Raw genomic sequence first — 20382 nt, forward strand, 5'->3', positions numbered from 1 at the left:
CAGCACGGTCGTGAGTCTACAGCGATGAGACATTACAGCGGATCACACAAGTAAGCGTGTGAGTTTACATTGGTTTTCACCGGATAATACTTGTTATGCTTAAGAAGGTAGCTATTAATTTTCTGAAAATATTGGCATTAACTGAACATTCAGCGATGGAAAAACTTTAAATTCCTATCCATTTCTGGTTACGTTAAACCCTATCTAATGAGTAAAGTATCATAAAGAGATTATTTAAGATGATGATAATAATGGGGTACAATGCTGTTGTTTTAAGGCTTTAGCTGCACAAGGGTTCATTTCTGTCATGTGGTTACGTAAAGGAATTTTCTCTTTTAGCATTAATGAGAGCGAAACGTAAAAGGTAGAATTATACTAATCGGAGGGAGAACTACGTGACAGGATTAGGTAACATTAACAAAATAAAATGGCTCTGAGAACTATGCGACTTAACTTCTGAGGTCATCAGTCGCCTAGAACTTAGAACTAATTAAACCTAACTAACCTAAGGACATCACACACATCCATGCCCGAGGCAGGATTCGAACCTGCGACCGTAGCGGTCGATTGGTTCCAGACTTAAGCGGCTAGAACCGCTCGGCCACTCCGGCCGGCGATTAGGTAACATTAACACACAATGTAAGATTTATAAGCAAGCTATTATTCATTGAAGGTTCGAAATCGAGCGTACAACAGTACTCTGACAGCCACGTGCGTAACAGATAGAGTTGACGCTCACATACATTTTTTCCACAGATGAATAAATCAGAGAAAACTAAATAAAACTCGTGAGCTATAAATTCTATCAGAAAATACAGTGTGTCTCCACGATTTTTACGAAGGATCTTGATGTACTGACTACCGTATCCAAGTCAGAATCATTCTACATGGTGGTCCATTGATCGTGACCGGGCCAAATATCTCACGAAATAAGCGTCAAACGAAAAAACTACAAAGAACAAAACTTGTCTAGCTTGAAGGGGGAAACCTGATGGCCCGCTATATGGAGCAGCCATAGGTAAGACGGATATCAACTGCGTTTATTGAAATAGGAACCCCATTTTTTATTACATAGCCATGTAGTACGTACGTACGTAAAGAAATATGAATGTTTTACTTGGACCACTTTTATCGATTTGTGATAGATGGCGCTGTAATAGTCACCAACATATGGTTCACAATTTTGGACGGACAGTTGGAAACAGGTAGGTTTTTAAATTAAAATACAGAACATAGGTACTTTTGAACATTTTGTTTCGGTTGCTCCAATGTGATACATGTAACTTTGTGAACTTATCATTTCTGAGAACGCTTGCTGTTACAGCGTGATTACCTGTAAATACTGCAGTAATGCAACAAATGCTCAAAATGATGTCCGTTAACCTCAATGCATTTGGCCATACGTGTAATGACATTCCACACAACAGCGAGTAGTTCACCTTCCGTAATGTTCGCACATGCATTGACAATGCGCTGATGCATGTTGTCAGGCATTGTCGGTGAATCACGATAGCAAATATCTTTCAATTTTCCTCTCAGAAAGAAATCCGGTGACGTCAGATCTGGTGAACTTGCGGGCCATGGTATGGTGCTTCGACGACCAATCCACCTGTCATGAAATATGCTATTCATTACCGCCTCAACAGCTCGCGAGCTATGTGCCGGACATCCGTCATGTTGGAAGTACATCGCCATTCTGTCATGCAGTGAAACATATTGTAGTGACATCGGTAAAACATTACGTAGTGAATCAGCATGCATTGCACCATTTAGATTGATATCGATAAAATGGGGGCCAATTATCCTTCCTCCTATGATGCCGCAACATACATTAACCCGCCAAGGTCGTGATGTTCCACTTGTCGCAGCCATCGTGGATTTTCCGTTGCCCAATAGTGCATATTATGCCGTTTTACGTTACCGCTGTTGGTGAATGACGCTTCGTCGCTAAATAGAACGCGTGCAAAAAAATCTGTCATCGTCCCGTAATTTCGCTTGTGCCCAGTGGCAGAACTGTACACGGCGATCAAAGTAGTTGCATTGCTATTTCTGATGCATAGAAATATGGTACGGGTGCATTCGATGTTCTCAACACCGACGTTTTTGAGATTCCAGATTCTCGCGCAATTTGTCTGCTACTGATGTGCGGATCAGCCGCGACAGCAGCTAAAGCACCTACTTGGGCATCATCATTTGTTGCAGGTCGTGGTTGACGTTCCACATGTGGCTGAACACTTCCTGTTTCCTTAAATAACGTAACTATCAGGCGAACGGTTCGGACACTTGGATGATGTCGTCCAGGGTACCGAGCAGCATACATAACACACGCCCGTTGGGCATTTTGATCACAATAGCCACACATCAACACGATATCGACCTTTTCCGCAATTGGTTAACGGTCCATTTTAACACGGGTAATGTATCACGAAGCAAATACCGTCCGCACTGGCGGAATGTTACGTGATACATGTACTTTTACGTTTGTGACTATTACAGCGCCGTCTATCAACAAGCGTAAAAAGTTGGGCAACTAAAACATTCATATTTCTTTACGTACTACACGAAAATGTAATAAAAAATGAGAGTTTCTATTAACAAAACACAGTTAATATCCGTTTGGGCTATGGCAGCGCCGTCTAGCGGGCCACCATAGTGCCATCTGATTTCCCCCTTCAAGCTAGACGAGTTTCGCCCTTTGTAGTTTTTTTCGTTTGATGCTTATTTCGTGAGATATTTGGCCCGGTCACTATCAGTGGACCACCTTGTATACTTTGTGGAACCTACACACACACACACACACACACACACACACACACACAACACAAAGCAGGAAATTAAGCATCCAGCAACGTCGCGAATTACGTAGCTGAAACAGAATGGTAACAGATTCCCAGAGCTACTTCGCATGTTGCCGAGTCCACCGAAAGCTGGTTGTGCCCACCCCATTTAACAGTTTACACCATATTTTCCAACAACGAAAACTGAGTGCACACCAGCGAAATGTGCGAGACGTAACGTCAAGTTGCTTCAGTTACAAAGATGTTCATTTGGAAAGTTCTTTCGATCTACAACGTCCTTTGTGAATGTCATAGATACTCGATCTACGGAAGAAAATCCTTAATATGTCTGTTAAAAAATAACAGAGTGAGACAAAAAGAAACAAAGATATATAAGAAGCGGTCCTTAAAAGCGTCTATCGCGGCTAAAGCCTCTTCTACCGCTGTCATTAACGTATGTCACATATGCTGGATGCAACTCTCCTTTCCCTCTCTTTGTCTAATACTCGTTCCTGCTCTCTGTGTCCACTTAATCGAATCCCATCTCTCTGTACATTTCCCCCTTCCCCACCGTCTGTCCAGTGCCTCCTTCCCCATCTCTAATTTCCTCCTCTCCCATCTCTGTGTACATTTCCTCCTCCCCACTTTGTGTCCATTTTATCCTCCCCCCCCCCCCCCCCCCATCACTTTCCATTTCCTCCTCTCCCATCTCTGTGTACATTTCCTCCTCCCCACTTTCTGTCCATTTTATCCTCCCCTCCCCCCCATCACTTTCCATTTCCTCCTCTCCCATCTCTCTGTATATTTCCTCATTCCCCTTCTCTGTCAATTTCCACCTCTCCCATCTCTATGCCTCCCCCACTTTCAGTCCATTCCCTCCTTCCTACTCTCTCTGTGCATTTCCTCCTCCCCACACTCTGTCCATTTCCTCCTTACCCACTCTCTGTTCATTTCCTCCTTTCCCACTCTCTGTTCATTTCCTTCTTACCCACTCTCTGTTCATTTCCTCCTCTAACATATCTCTATACATTTCCTTCTCCACACTGTATTTCTTCCTTCCCCCATCTCTGTCTACTTCCTCCTCTCCCATCTCTCTGTACATTCCCTCCTCGCCACTTTCTGTTTATTTCCTACTTGCTGCTCTCTCTGGTCATTTCCTCCTCCCCAATTTCTGTCGATTTCCCCCTCCCCCTAGTACCTGAGCATTGGCACGCGCTTAAAGCGTTTGTTGTGTACCTGTAGCTTTGTACATGACAGTTTCGATGCATAAGTTAAAATTCGGCACGAGTATCTGTTTTTACTCATGTAGAAGGACCTTTTCAATATCCTTTAGAATAATAATGTACTCTTTCCGGTCGTCTGATATTGAGCTGCAACTACAGACACATAGCAACACTTAAAAATCTAGTAAGAAAATGCTTACAATGTAAATTACTGCTTGTTTTGTAGATTGTTCTTTCGTTGAAGAAATTTTAATTTTCATCATGCATTCGCAGCTCAACTGTAAATTGATTAAAGCCGAGTAAGAGTTGAGTGAACAGGCAGAGTGAAGTCTGTGAGTTTGTGGTGTTGCAGTTCGACTGGAACGTGACACGCGCCGAGAACATGGCTGACGTGGCGGGCGTGCAGGTGGCATACGAAGCGTGGCGCTCGCAGCAGGAGGCGGCGCCGCTGGAGGACGCTCGGCTGCCCGACCTGCCGCTGGCGCCGCAGCAGCTCTTCTTCCTGCACGCCGCGCAGGTCAGAGCACTGTGTGCACCACTACTCTGCTGCCCGCCTCCTCGTGTTAGCCTGCTGTCTCCTCTGTCCAAATGCTTCCGGGTCATACGCGCCAGGCATCTACTCAAACAACTGTACACTTCGTGGCTGACGGTAATTCATTCCAATACAAGCGTGGTCTGAAAATTTCTTGATCTTGGCAATAGACTGGAGCACGATAGTCTCACTTAAATTAGTTGGCATCTAACATTTTAGAGCCAAGGTCACGAAATTTCTGTGACAGGTACTATCTGCAAACAGCTGGCTGCTCTCCACGTCGATAGAAAATCGCTTTAAAGTCTTATCTCGTACAAAAAATCATGTGCACTATCAGATAGTGACATGTTGCAGTGCTATATAATTTCTTAATTTTAATTAAAGCCAGAGTTACTGAAATTTTTATGAATCAGGCGGAATATCCCCTTCTTTGAAACAGCTTATCACATATTTCGGAAACTATTTGACACACAACTTTTTCTTTGATTACCAAAATACCATGCTTGAGAACGGATCTTTCCATAGTTGTGTATCGCATTGCGTTTGACATGTGTAAGCTGTGGAAAATGACATTTATTTTCTATTTTGTCAACAAAAAAGTGGTTCAAATGGCTCTGAGCACTATGGGACTTAACTTCTGAGGTCATCAGTCCTCTAGGACTTAGAACTACTTAAACCTAACTAACCTAAGGGCATCACACACATCCATGCCCGAGGCAGGATTCGAACCTGCGACCGTAGCGTTCGTGCGGTTAGAAACTGTAGTGCCTAGAACCGCTCGGCCACAACGGCCGGCTATTGTCAACATATTACACTCAACAAATGTATTATTTTAAGTTTCTATCTACTACAAAAATCACGTAAAAATTCCCTAATCCTATCTCCATAGTGTCAATCTCTAAAGAGTCTCCACTATTTCACTCTTCTACTACTTTCATCACACGTTGTAGCTCACGTAACAGACGATCCTTCTACTTGAAATGGCAGGCACAATGCTTTGCACAGAGGACGTAGCAACACAGTGGGAACCGACAATTCCAGTCCCCCATTCATGGTGGGAGTACAGCAGTCGCATAACTGTCAAATGCCAGTTTATTTATATCGAAAGGTGGGTGCGTGATTTTTCCTACACTTTTTTACTCTACTCAACAGGATCCGTATGAAATTGTGTCATTCTGCCCAGTAAGAGCACATCTTCAAAAATAGGAAAAAAAAACAGAATCAGTAAAACGATGCTAACTGCGAAGAAACTTTGGGAAACAGACGGAATATTTCAATTGATCAATGAACGAATAAAGTACAAAATTGCTCAGGAAAAGGCAGGAATGTAGCATTGTAAATCACTATACAATAAAATAAAATAAAGTAAGACTGAGGGTAACCTAAAGCAAAGCGGTAGCACGAGTAGAAAAATAAATGGTCATCGGAAGGACTGATTCGTTATATAGAAAAGTCAAAACAGTTTCAGGTGATATTAAAAGTTAGGGCATCAACACAAAGAGTGCTAGAGGAATTCCACTGTTAAACGCAAAGGTTTACATTTACATTTATACTCCGCAATGCAGCCAACTGTGTGTGGCGGAGGGCACTTTACGTGCCACTGCCATTACCTCCCTCTTCCGTTCCAGTCGCGTATGGTTCGCGGGAAGAACGACTATCTGAAAGCCTCCGTCCGCGCTCGAATATCTCTAATTTTACATTCGTGATCTCCTCGGGAGGTATAAGTAGGTGGAAGCAATATATTCGATAACTCATCCAGAAACGCACCCTCTCGAAACCTGGCGAGCAAGCTACACCGCGATGCAGAGCGCCCCTCTTGCAGAGTCATCCACTTGAGTTTGCTAAACATTTCCGTAACGCTATCACGGTTACCAAATAACCCTGTGACGAAACGCGCCGCTGTTCTTTGGATCTTCTCTATCTCCTCCGTCAACCCGATATGGTACGGATCCCACACTGATGGGCAATACTCAAGTGTAGGTCGAACGAGTGTTTTGTAAGCCACCTCCTTTCTTGATGGACTACATTTTCTAAGGACTCTCCCAGTGAATCTCAACCTGGTACCCACCTTACCATCAATTAATGTTATATGATCTTTCCACTTCAAATCGTTCCGCACGCATACTCCCAGATATCTTACAGAAGTAACTGCTACCAGTGTTTGGTCCGCTATCATATAATCATACAATAAAGGATCCTTCTTTCTATGTGTTCGCAATACATTACATTTGTCTATTTTAAGGGTCAGTTGCCACTCCCTGCACCAAGGGCCTATCCGCTGCAGATCTTCCTGCATTTCGCTACAATTTTCTAATGCTGCAAGTTCTCTGTGTACTACAGCATCATCCGCGAAAAGCCGCATGGAACTTCGACACTATCTACTAGGTCATTTATATATATTGTGAAAAGCAATGGTCCCATAACACTCCCCTGTGGCACGCCAGAGGTGACTTTAACGTCTGTAGACGTCTCTCCATTGATAACAACATGCTGTGTTCTGTTTGCTAAAAACAGAGAGACTTTCGGCGAAATATCAGCTACGCAATCCAGAAAAAGGGCAGAAAAGCGTAAGAACTATCGCAAACCATCTTAACAGCTCTTGCACCCACGTTACTGAGAAGAATAACATACAGAAGAATGGAAAAGAAACTGAAGATCTTTCAGGTGACGTACAGCTTCACTTCAGAAATGATAAAGGCACCATACAGACACTTGTGGCATTGCGCTTGATCATGGAAGAAAGACCTAACAACAATCAAGAAAAGTCAATGGAATTTTTTGATCTACAAAAAATTTTCAACGATGTAAAATGATTATTTAATATAATTATTTGAGCTACAAAAAATTTTCAACAATTTAAGATGATTATGAGCAAAAGATCCGAGACCTATTAGATCCGACGACGTACCGAAAATTAAGCGCAGATCCGACGCAGCGTATCACACGGAATACGAATCGATTAATCAAGGCGTCATCTCTGCCGGCAGACTGATAGAGAAACCTGCACAACAAAGAAGCCCTACGACCTCGGCTGTATGGAATACCCAAGATCCACAAGAACAACGTTCCACTGAGACCTATTGTTAGCGTTCCTGGCTCACCGACGTATAAACTGGCAAATCACTTGGCCTCTCTGCACCAGCCACACATGGGGAAGACCAACACATACATAAAGGACTCAGGACATTTCATTGAGAAGTTGAAGAAACTGAAACTTGCACCAAACGACATCCTGGTCAGCTTTGATGTTGTTTCTCTGTGTACGAAAGTGCCACTCAGTGACGCTCTGGAGTACATCGGTTCCATTATCCCGCAAGACATCACAAAGCTCTTCCATGCATGTCTCACCACGACGTATTTCACGTGGAATGGCAATTTCTACGAACAACTGGAAGTCGTCGCCATGGGTAGTCATCTTAAAAATCGTTCAAATGGCTCTGAGCACTATAGGACTTAACTTCTGAGGTCATCAGTCCCCTAGAACTTAGAACTAATTAAACCTAACTAACCTAAGGACATCACACACATCCATGCCCGAGGCAGGATTCGAACCTGCGACCGTGGCGGTCGCGCGGTTCCAGACTGTAGCGCCTAGAACCGCTCGGCCACTCTGGCCGGCGGTAGTCATCTTAGTCCAGTGGTGGCCAGCTTCTTCATGGAACAATTCGAAGCACAGGCACTATACCTGGTGACTTGGGAACCTGAGGTGTGGTACAGATACATCGATGATACATTCGTTGTGTGGAGCCATGGTGAAGAACAGCTCGGTGACTTCTAAAGGCACTTTAACAGCCTCCATACCAACATAAAATTTAGCATGGAGATAGAAAAAGACAAAAAACTGCCATTTCTAGATGTGCTGGTCACAAGGGATGGAGAAAACCTGGGACACAGCGTGTATCGAAAACCGACACACATGGACCGATACCTGCACAAACTATCAAACCACCAACCGAGCCAGAAAAGAAGCATGATTAATACGCTCGTAACCCGAGCAGGCCGAATATGTGAGCCGCAGCACCTCAGCCGCAGAATGCAACACCTGTAAACTGCTCTGAGGACCAATGAGTACTCCATAAATTATATTAGATGTGTAACAGAGGCAAACACTCGGCGAAGGAAGGAATCAGAAAAAGAAATGTCGGGTACGGCCTTTTTGCCATACATTCCCAGAGTGACGGACAGAATCAGCCGTATATTGCGCAAACGTGGTGCAAAGACGATTTTCAAACCGACAAGGAAGATCAAAGAGTGTCTTAGATCGGCAAAGGAGAAAAGGGACCCACTTGCAATGTCGGGAATATACTGTACACCATGCACATACGGAAAAGTGTATGTCAGAATGACTGGACTATCTATCAACGCCAGGATCCAAGAACATAAGCGACATTGCAGGTTGGGGCAAGTGGAGAAATCGGACGTGGTAGAGCACTCACTGAGTGAGACCGACCACGTAACAAAATTCACCGACACGGAAGTTCTGGCTGTAGAGAAGCACTATCATACGCGCTTGTTCAGAGAAGCTGTAGAAATACAAACACACGTGAACAGCTTCAACAAGAAAGAGGAAAGCCTTAAGGTAAACGGATCCTGGCTGCCCGTACTGCAGCGAACGACCGTCGCAGGTAGCAAGAGGAGAACCGCACCGGAAATGACAGCGGAGAAGCCATCGGATGTCGGCACGCCATGTACATATAGTCTTCGGCCGCCAGCTCGGCTCCAGTTCACCACCGGCAATGGACGGTGAAGCTTTGACAATGCCTGGCACTCGTGCTGGCGAAACGTCAATAAAATCATTATATGAACGTCGGCCGAAGAACCCGAAACAGAAGCCAATAGGCAGTTTGTCAATGTAAAATGGTGCCAGACGTTCAAAATTCTCAGGAAGTACGTGTAACCTATAGGAAAAGACGGGTAATATACAAAATGTACAAACACTAAGGAGAACAATAAGAAAATAAGACCACGAACGAAGCTCATAGTAAGACAGATGTGTGACAGGGAACAATTTTTCGCCCATACTGTTCAGTCTACGCCGGGCGGTACTTAGCCGAGCGGTCATGGGGCGCTGCGGTCATGGACTGTGAGGCTAATCCCGGCGGAGGTTCGAGTCCTTCCTCGGAAATGGGTGGGTGTGTTTGTCCTTAGAATAATTTAGGTTAAGCAGTGTGTAAGCTTAGGGACTCATGACCTTAGCAGTTAAGTGCCATAAGATTTCACACACATTATTCAGTGTACCGAGATTTGAATACATCCAGCAAATATTGAGGATATAGGTTGGAAGTTCTACTCTGATATGAAGAGGCTCACACAGAAGATGCAGGCTTTGGGGTTCGCATCAAACAATTCAGAGATCAACAAATAATAAATAAATCAATAAAAAATCGTGGCTGTTAGCAACTTCTGAAGCAACGCGCGATGCGTGAAGTTTGGGAAATAAAGAGAATCGAGGATCATGCAGTGATAAAGCTTTTTTAAAAAGAAAGTATGCCACTATATTGTTAGTTTTATTGTATTTTATGGTTTCAAATACAAGATTAGCTTACATTCTTTGTTCAAATTGTGCATTGAAATGTACACTGAAACTTAACTCTCCTTGTGTGTGTTTTCTCTTGTGGTAATATGTTGGTAAAGAGCTGTGTCATATTTCTTCTCGAGCGGTCTTCAGTCCGTTGAAAGTCACCAATTTTATTTGCAGGTTCGTTCCGCAATGTCCCCAGTGTTTCTTCAACTCCACGTCGATGTAGTGTAGCTGAAACTTTCTATAGTAATTAGAATGACTGTAAAGAATAATATTTACGTACGACTCTCAGTTATTTATCAGAGATGAGCACTCGTTTATTTCTTCCTTGAATTCAACTCCTCTTGCTATAGAATTGTAATACGTAATATTCATAATTATAAATTCAGTTCGTCTTTATCAGAGAAAAAAACAAAATCAGAGTCATTAATATTGCATTCAACAGCAGAGATAACAACAAATCAGAAAACAGAAGAATCAGAGATAATGCAATTATAATGTTCGCTTTTCGTATGCAAGGAGTAACTTTTTGGGGGTTCCTGGACACCGCACAGTGTCTGACACAAATGTGATATTACATTGCCAATCGAAATTCATTCGATATTCATAGATGGCGAGTTTTCTCCTTGAATTTAGACTGAAGAAATGTGTAACCACAGCAGAAATCATCGCAAGGAGGATGAAATAGTCATTTAAGTTTGGCATACAAAGGTTCGTGGCATTGTAGAGTTTCAAGAACGTGTGTACCACATTTTGCATGAAGAACTGCGCATGAGAAAACTCTAGGAAAGTAGGTGCCACGCCTACTCACAGCGGATCAGAAACGTATTTGGACGACAATTTCTGAACAGTGTTTGGTCTTTTTGCTTAAAAAGAAAAGCCCCTGAAAAGTGATCACTATGTTTAGAGTGAAAAGTTCATGGGGCATGTGTTTCAGATGCGAAAAGAATTATGTTAGTTGTAAATCTTCCGTAAGATGAACTAATAATTGTGGGTAGTTATTCTAACCTACTGATTTAGAATCACAAAAAGTCGACGAAAAGAACATATTTTGCAGTAAAAAAGTGACCTTTCATGAAGCAATAGACCTGCCACTAATAAGGTTCTGGAAATGGAAATTTGAGATATCTGCTCCATGAACTGTTGGAACAACCACCCTGCTCCCCAGACCTGGCTCCGTCAGACTTGCAGTTGCAGGAGAGTACTCGTACATTGTAGCGCTGCAGAGTAGGAGTAATTTATGGTAACACCTCTTGATGAATTCTGCTATTGCTAAGGGTATTTTGTCGAAGAACTATGATAACATATTTTCACATTTTAATTACCATACCAAGAACTTTTCAGACTACCTTCATATTAACAACTTTGTCTCATTCCATACGAGTACCGTGCGAGATAAGAATACCTCTGTGTGTGCTCCGCTTTCTCATGATCATTACACGAGACACACGATGGTGGCCGCTGAGTTGTCACACAGTCGTGTGTGAGTGCTGGCTCCCTACTCGATAACATTCATCTTTCCCCCAAAGGATCTTATTTACATTCCCCGGATGCTTTTGTACACTTTCTGGTCTTTATCGACCTGTAACAAACCTAGCAGCGGCTCAGTCTATAACTTAGATGTTTGTTGTCATACTCGATATGATCTCCAAATGTTGCAGCAGTGCTCTAGAATTGTTTGCACTAGCTATCCGTATGCAGTTTCCTTTGCATACGCAGTGCAAATTCCCAAAACCTTTCGTTTTTCATTCGCATTCCCTACTACATGTTTCACAGTTTGATCTCATTTCGTATCGTTGTGTAGTATTACCTCTAAAAGTTTCAACGATGTATTTTACATCCCATGTTCATCCCTAATAATCTAATCAATTATTGTTTTTCTCTATATTGTGGGAATTATCTTGCATTTATCCACGTGTACAGGCATAAAGATATTTCATTTCATCAAGTAGAAGTTATAAATCGTTTGTGTACATTTATAATATTGGTGGTCCTGTTACGCCTCTTGAGGACTCAGCCTGCATACACTTGTTTCTGTTCAACATTCGCTGTTCAGTATTACCTACCGGCTACTGTCAGTCAGACATTCATTGAGTCATTCATATATTTGTTATTTTATGTAATCTACAATGTGGTACAATGCTAAACGCCTTTCAGAAATCTACGAATACGAAATTTTCTTGCAACACGTCGGGGAGGAAAGGCTACTGCTTGACTGGAAATTTGGTTTCCGAATTGGTTACTCAACTCTTGAGGTTTATGGAGGTGGTGCTTTGGCGATCTGGACGTCGAGAGGACTTTTGCAGTCCAATCATGCCTTCCATCGATACAATGTGGTACGATGGCCCTTTGTAGATGCTGCGCTAATGGAAACGGAAAATGTTACATCATGAAAACCTTGCATGAGTGGTACCAAATTGATACTATAATATTTCCATGCCTAGAGGACTTGCACGAGCAGCTTGGACTTTGAGAAAGGTCAAATCATTGGCAGAGGGTACACGGGAGCATTATACCGACCAGTCCTATAGATTGTTGGATGTAGTTCAATAACTGCAAAACGACTGGTGTCTTGACGGAATCAGGACAACAGACGAGTGGGCACAGGTCCTTCCAGAACTACTGCACCTGAGAAGATCTCAGAAATATTCGACTCACTCTGAGTAGTAGCCGGATTTCGAGTGAATGTATACACAGGTTGTCACCACAGGTTGTGTCGCTAACACGTTGCAAGAAGCTGGGTTGAGATCTTGAGTTGGCATGCGTCGTTTATTGCTGACACCATGTACAGACAACACAGACTTGTCCGATATAGAGCCTGAGACAATTGCGACATTGAGGGGCATCTAGTGGTGTTCAGCGATATTCTTGCTTCTATTTGTGGTGGTCAGATCGATGCCAAATGTGTTTTTAGCCTTGAAAGTGTTGCACACAACAGGACTGATTTGGCAATTGACGAAGGGAGGCTGTATTCCCCTCATGTGCAGGGTGCCACATGAAGTATTCCAGTACTATAGGGCTCCACAATGGAGATAAAACACAAATGCCTTGAGGAATGTACAGGTCCTTTGTCGGCCTTCTTTGTGCCCTGATTTGTGACTCAAGAGCACCTTTGGAATGCTATGAATAGGTTAATACTGTCCTCACAGACTCCCGTCAGCAATCTTCATGAACTCACACAGAAAGTGTTTCAGGCGTGGCAAGAAATTCCTCAAGATTGCATTTGGGGTCTATTTGTTTTCATGCCACAACGAAATCAAAAGTTTATGCGTGGGCGTGGGGATCACACTACTTACTGCCTTTGATGGGGTACATTAGTTACGAGTTCAATGAAAGTTTCATAATTTAATACCGAAATTGTTATGAAGATCTCCACACAGTTTCATAATTATCAGACTAGCGCTTGGTGGTGTCACATTTTCCACTTTCCGTCAGTGTACATGAATTGGAAATACAGTCCCTCGGCATAGGCTTTATACGATCACATCACAATTTGGTTTGATGGTCATAGTTGACATCCTTTCTGCTGGACGGGTAAAGAACAGCGCTGAAAAAACTTGTTGTGTTCTGGAAACAATTTTCGCAGTGAACATACCTTGGCCAAAGACCACAACTTAGGTTAATACTGGCAAGTCATGATAAGGGAAATTGGAATTTTAATCTAATTTCGTAAAAATGGTTTTTTCTAACGCAATATGTTAAACATTATTAACATTGTAATTATATTTTTATTGGCCCTTCATTTCCAAACAGTTTTGGCTCTCTACCGAGCTCTCACGTATTAGCAGACTGGTTAAGTCATTGAGTTTCATTAGGTCCTCACCACTGCTGTTTTGATACTTATGAAACGAAAATAGAAAACAAATGCAAAATATGTCTAGATGTACTCGAGTCTTCACTTGAATCCATAGATAATAGATGTTTCAGATAGTTGCATTCTCAGTGAAGCAATATTAAACGCATAACCTCACGAATATTACTATCGACAACTTATTTTTTTGTAAACTGCAGTTAATCAAATCATATTTGTTTTATGTTTCAGATTTATTGCACCATACTCTCTCCTGAAGACTACATCATTCTCGTGGAAATGGACTTCCACACACCAAGTCCAGAAAGGTAATAAACTTAAAAAAACATAACAAGCTTATAGTTCTGTGTTCATCATTTTTTAAAATAAAGAAGTAAAAATAGTTCCTGCTAAATAGATTACATACAACACAATAAATAATCACGAATATAATTTGAATTTTTTTTGAGTCGCCAGTCTTCTGATTGGCTCGATGTGGCCAGCCACGAATTCCTCTCCTGTTCCAACCTCTTCATTTCAGAGTGGCATTCGCGATCTGTGTCCTCGATTATTTGTTGAATGAACCCCAGTGTTTGTCTTCCCCCACAAGTTTTACCCTCTACCGTCCATCTAGTACCATGGAAGTTATTTTCGGTTGTCTTAACACATGTTTTACTATTTTGTCAAGTCTTCCGGTTAGTGATTTCCATAGATTCCCCTCCTCGCCGATTCTGTGGAGATATTCCTCAGTATTTACATTTATCCGTCACTGAGCGATGTAGCGTTATGTTTAGCACACTGGATTCGCATCCGGGAGGACGACGGTTCAAATTCTCGTCCGACCATCCAGATTTACGTTTTCCGTAACTTCTCTAAACTGTTTAAGGTAGATGTCGGCATGGTTCCTTTGAAGGGGCATGTCCGAGTTACTTTCCCATCCTTCCATAATCCGAGCTTGTGCTCTGTCTCTAAAGACCTCGATGTCGACGGGACTTTCAAGCCTAATCTTCCTCAGCCCTCGTAACTGTCATCATCCTTGTATAGTACTACGTCTCAAAAGCTTCGATCCTCTTCTTTTCCGAGACTCTCACCGTCCATGATTACCACCATAGAATGCTGTGATCTAAACGCATATTCTCAGTAATTCCTTTCTGATATCAAACCTGGTGTTTGAGATTAGAAGATGTCTCTTGGCCAGGAGAGCCCTCTTTGCCCGTACTTATCTGCTTTTTTAGTCATCCTTGCTTCGTCCGTAATGCTTATTTTGCTTCGAAAACAGCAGAATTCCTTCACTTTATCTACTTGTTGATGTCATGATTTTTCTTAAGTCTCGTTGCCTTTATCAGTCACAACATCAGAACTTCTTCTGGTGCCCTTGCTTTTCGTAAAGTCAAACTAATTTCTTTTCTATTCTTCTGTATATTATTACTGTCAAAAACCTGGATCCATGAACAATTAAGCTTGTTATGCGATAGTTCTCGCACTTATCTGTCCTTGTGGTCTTCGGGATTGCGTGGATGATATTTTTTGGAAAATCTGATGGTTTGTCTCCAGACTCTCTACACACCACCTGAATAGTTGCTTGTCTGTCACTTTCCTCAGTAATTTCAGGAATTCTAACAGAATGTTATTTACATGTTCGGCATAATTTGATTGCTAGTCCTCAAAAAATTTATGAAACTCTTACTCTAAAGCTGGTGCGCCCAAGTCTTGGACATCGACTCTCATCTTTTCGTCATTCACATCATCAGAGAAGTCACCGCCCTCATAGGGCTTTTCAGTGTACACTTTTCATCTATCCGCTCCCTTCTATGCAAATAAGGCCGGAATTCCCGTTGCACTCTTAATGTTGACACCCTTGGCTTTAAAATCACCTAAGATGCATTGACATTTCTGTATGTTAAATCATTCCTTCTGGTGACCACTTAATTTTGGATTTCTTCGTAGGTTTCCTGCAGCGTTTTCCCTTTGATTTCACTGCACTTCCTGCTTCTCTCATTCTTAAATGACTTATATATCTGTATTCCTTGCGAGCTAACATCCCGAAGATCTTTGGGTTCCCATGCGGTTCCTCTTCGTCGAAATGTCTTGGCTCAAATTCGTCAAGGGGTTGAACCGGACGTGTAGCATTAGACGCTCTAAATTAGACACTTGTGACCCTTTCGTTAAATTGTGTGGCTGATGGCAAGTTTGCGCAATACAAAGTTAACATAACATATAATAACAGTAATAATATTATCGGGAACTAAATTAACGACACATAAATGATGTAGGCCAAAGTTGTGGTTTTATTAGAATATTGTTTATTCAGAAAGCAAACTAACAGCGACAGTGGTCGTATTTAGAATTGAAACAACACAGGTTTACGCTTCATTTAACTAACTGATTAATTTCTACATGTTTAATAATTCATTTTACGCCGAGAGCGTCTTTTCAATGTTTCGCCTAGTTAATTAACCTCTGGATTCAAGAATGCTTCCGTGTATATTTTTTCTTCTGTTGGCATCACACCTCCTCTCTCTTCCTTTGATCCCGTGATGTATGTGGATGGATAAACGTAATTATGCATGGAATATATAATAATCTGGGTTAGTCAAAGATGTTAGCAGCAGGGTAGTTTAGCACCAACATAACAACGTGAGCATATTCGGCAGAGCGTTCGTGATTCCAAAGATAGTGGGGATGAGCAGCGCAGAGTTTGTGAGGTTTGTTCTCACTGAGGTCCTACCCCCACCAGCAGTTTTTTGAACGATTGACGGTTGGTCCTGGAACGCGCCATGTTAGGATGCTCTGGGGCCGCCAATTGAATGAGACGTACGCAGGGGTGCAGCGCTCGTCGTCGTTGGTGAGAAAAGTTATTCATAATGTAGGTCTTTTGGGGGTGACGTTCATTATGAAACATATTCAGGTGTGAATTAATACCGGGAAACGTTCAGCGATATTGTATTTGTAAATTTTTTTCAGATTAATGTGTTTCCATTAGCGGGTTTGGGCGCGAGGTGATTGAGGGCATGAACCAACGGTTCTTGTTCTTAGGTCAGTAGCAGATAGGTTCATGAATGTTTCATTTATGGCATAGTTTCGTTCTGGATATAAGCAATATAAATTTTTCATGATTCAACGACTTATTTTACTCGTTCCTTTGTTGTCGAACTTGGCCACGTGTTGCCAGCATTCATAACGGTAGTCACTAGATTTGCCTTTCGTTAATCATAGCATGAATAATGTGGAGTCATGAAGCCTGGGCTGGTTTGCTCACGTTGCATTGCGGTTGCATAATACGCGGTTTCAACGTGAACTTATCCGCATGGTACTGCATGTGAAGTAACACAAGTATTGTTTGAGAGAGTGAAAGGTGGTATCCTTCCCTTCTCCGCGCGTTAAATAGGTGTGACAATAACTAAATGGTGTTAAGAGGCCACCATTCAGTAACATTCATTTTTATCCATTTGAATCATTAGTGGATGTAATTGACAACGAAGTGTTGTCTATGTTTCTATGTTTTCGGTATGACGAGATGCAAGAGATAGAGTGCTTCATGAAAGTTTTGTCACTGAGAGTGGTAGTTTTCTTAAATATAATAGACTTCATGTATGTTTTGTCACATAGAGTAATAGTTTTATTAAATATTATCGAAATAAATCAGTATGATAATTGAAATTCTCTCTTAGCGTTATTTAGTATCCTTCATCCATACCACTGAGATAATGAGCATATTCTATGAATTTTCAATCCAGGCATACCTATTGTATGCATTATGCACTTCATGCGACCAACTGAATTCATAGTAACAAAAAAAAGAAAGTCTTACAGTCCCTAATGTGCACGTATTGTTCCATGGCAATTCACCCTTGTTGCGTTATCCGTTGCTTCATTTTTAAATTAGAATACTATCTTTCCTAGTGGGTTTGATTACCCATATCTCAAATTATCGGGCCTAATTGAAAGAATTACACACATAGCGGTAGAAATGGGAACAAAAAATGGTTCAAATGGCTCTGAGCACTATGGGACTCAACATCTTAGGTCATAAGTCCCCTAGAACTTAGCACTACTTAAACCTAACTAACTTAAGGACATCGCACACAACCGTGTGACTGCTACGGTCGCAGGTTCGTATCCTGCCTCGGGCATGGATGTGTGTGATGTCCTTAGGTTAGTTAGGTTTAAGTAGTTCTAAGTTCTAGGGGACTAATGACCACAGCAGTTCAGTCCCATGGTGCTCAGAGCCATTTGAACATCACACACACCCATGCCCGAGGCAGGATTCGAACCTGCGACCGTAGCATTCCCGCGGTTCCGGACTGCAGCGCCAGAACCGCACGGCCACCGCGGCCGGCAGAAATGGGAACCATGGAGAACTGCGTCCGCTTTTATTAAAGGGATATACTTCTCACATGAAAATTAATCAACTTAACAAACGAAGGGTAAACTTTCAGAATTACTATTACACTCGAGCGCATATCCATCTGACACAGTTCCATCACTCACAATCTCATCGCGAAATACAAGTCTAATATTCCACCTCGTTGTCACCGCAAAAAGTTAGAGTTCACAACAGGCGCGCGGGTACTCACCGCTCAGAGACTAAGTCCCGCGATACCACACAACGCGAAATTTTCTAAGCCTTTTCACTTCGTAGCTGCGTAAGGACCGACCGTCCGCTTTCGCGTCTGCATTCGAACTGTACCCTTCCGCGTTTCCAGCAGAACTTAACTCTTTGTTGTCTAGACCAGAACTGCCCTTTGCCCGTCTCCGACCGTATTTCCCGCGCGCCGAACGTTGTCACTCAACTGATTAGGCAGTTCCCTCTCCTGAAGCCGTCCATCTGATTGGCTACAGCTTATTCTACATTATAACATATTTAAATAATCAAAGTTGGACCACTTTCACGTTCTAAATAAAACAACAATAATATCCATTACTTAATAAACGTTAAATTCTCTTACATAGAATAAATAGAATTTCCTTCTTAACTTTGAATGTCACGGCCAGTAGCCTTGAACCAACGTGCTTTTTGATAAATAAATAAAGAACAAAAGTAAGTATTATGCACTAAATAATATTCTGTTATCTAATGATTCAATAAAGTGTCATGCTGTCATTGTTCAGTGTGTTATGTGTGGAATAATTGATGATCTGATGCTTAACTGAAAATACTGATAATTTAAATTCACTATTTTTTTAAACAAATAAAGTTACAGAGTTGATATTTACAACCTTTGTCATTTTAATGATGCGCTTCTATATGAAAAGTCGACCGACCAGAGCGTTCAGATTTTAGCATTTAGGTCTTTGTTAGAAAGCTTGTTAATTTCACATTAACAGAAAATCATAAACTATTACAGATATGATCAATATTCAAGTTTTATTGGGATCACCATGAAATTTTATGAAGGACGGTAGGTTAAAATTACTGTGGTCCCATTCCCTGCATTACTACAGAATTAAATGGTTTCCATAAAATTTTCCCTTTATAGCTGATCTTAGGTCCGCCATATTTCATACTGCTACGCCTCCTCGGCCACATACGGCTTCTACGGGGTTTTGCTATGACGTAGGCTCTTGCCTGTCTCACTCGCACACTACAGCACTTAGGCCTCAATAGACAATAGACGCCTGTGAGTTTCCGCACCGCGTGGTGAATCTGCGCCCTTTGTGGCACGCAGTCCTGGCGGACAGGCTTCGTTACACAATTCCTGTAGGCTGACTCTTCCGGCCAAATACGTAAATGAGAGCGAAATGCTCTTTGACTCACATGCTGAATTCCCCTGAACATTTTTGTACATTCTTGTTTCGTCGGTCAGTTGAAGTATTTCTTGTGTTCCCAGGGATTATTTACAGTTATCTTGCTTGTACCTATGTTTGTGTGCCCAACTTATATGACTGCCCGTTTTAGATATGCCCATTCATCTCTAACTCAATTGCCTACTGTAGTATTCAGTTTCGAAGTATCTATTGAATCATAAAATATCTCTTCATTCCTCAGTTCATAATTATCCCACTTTCTTGCACACTGGTTCTTCAGAATGAGGTTCATCATTACTAAATTGTGTTCCGAGTGTGTATCTGTTCCTCGCTACTACTTACAATCCAATATCTCATTTTGGAGCCTCCATCTGATCACAATGTAATCCAGTTGGAAACGCCCTGTGTCTCCGGGACATTTTCAAGTATACCTTCTCCACTTGGAACTTTAATAGTGGCAACTATTTATTTACAGCTCTTACAAAATAGATATGTGTTTCCTAGTTTTACTGACCTTCAGAGTAGTCACCAGCATTGTGTGTAGCCCGCTGCCAGCGATTTGAAAGTCGCAGGATACTCTTAGCACTGCCACTTGTGTTGACTGCTCGAGCGGCGCGGTCTATTGCCCGACGAATTTGTAGCAGTTCTGAAGCGAATGCCGTGAAGTGTTTCCTTCAGTTTAGAAATCGAGTTGAACTCACGAGGGCTTCAGTCAGGGGAGTGCACTAGTTGGTACAGCACTTAGCAGCCCCATCGATCAAACAAATCGGTAACAGCTTGTACTGTACGTG

General features: G+C 42.0%; 1 protein-coding gene across 1 annotated transcript in view; it reads left to right on the plus strand.

The window, feature by feature from the left end:
- LOC126267782 (endothelin-converting enzyme-like 1) overlaps positions 1-20382 on the plus strand; it is a 340693-nt gene that overhangs the window by 311477 nt on the left and 8834 nt on the right. The window contains exons 15-16 of the mRNA XM_049973087.1: positions 4353-4517; positions 14096-14172. Coding sequence (XP_049829044.1) covers positions 4353-4517; positions 14096-14172 — 242 coding nt within the window. The remainder of the gene's footprint in view (positions 1-4352; positions 4518-14095; positions 14173-20382) is intronic.

This window comes from Schistocerca gregaria, chromosome 4, assembly GCF_023897955.1.
Source record: "Schistocerca gregaria isolate iqSchGreg1 chromosome 4, iqSchGreg1.2, whole genome shotgun sequence".
NCBI lineage: Eukaryota > Metazoa > Arthropoda > Insecta > Orthoptera > Acrididae > Schistocerca > Schistocerca gregaria.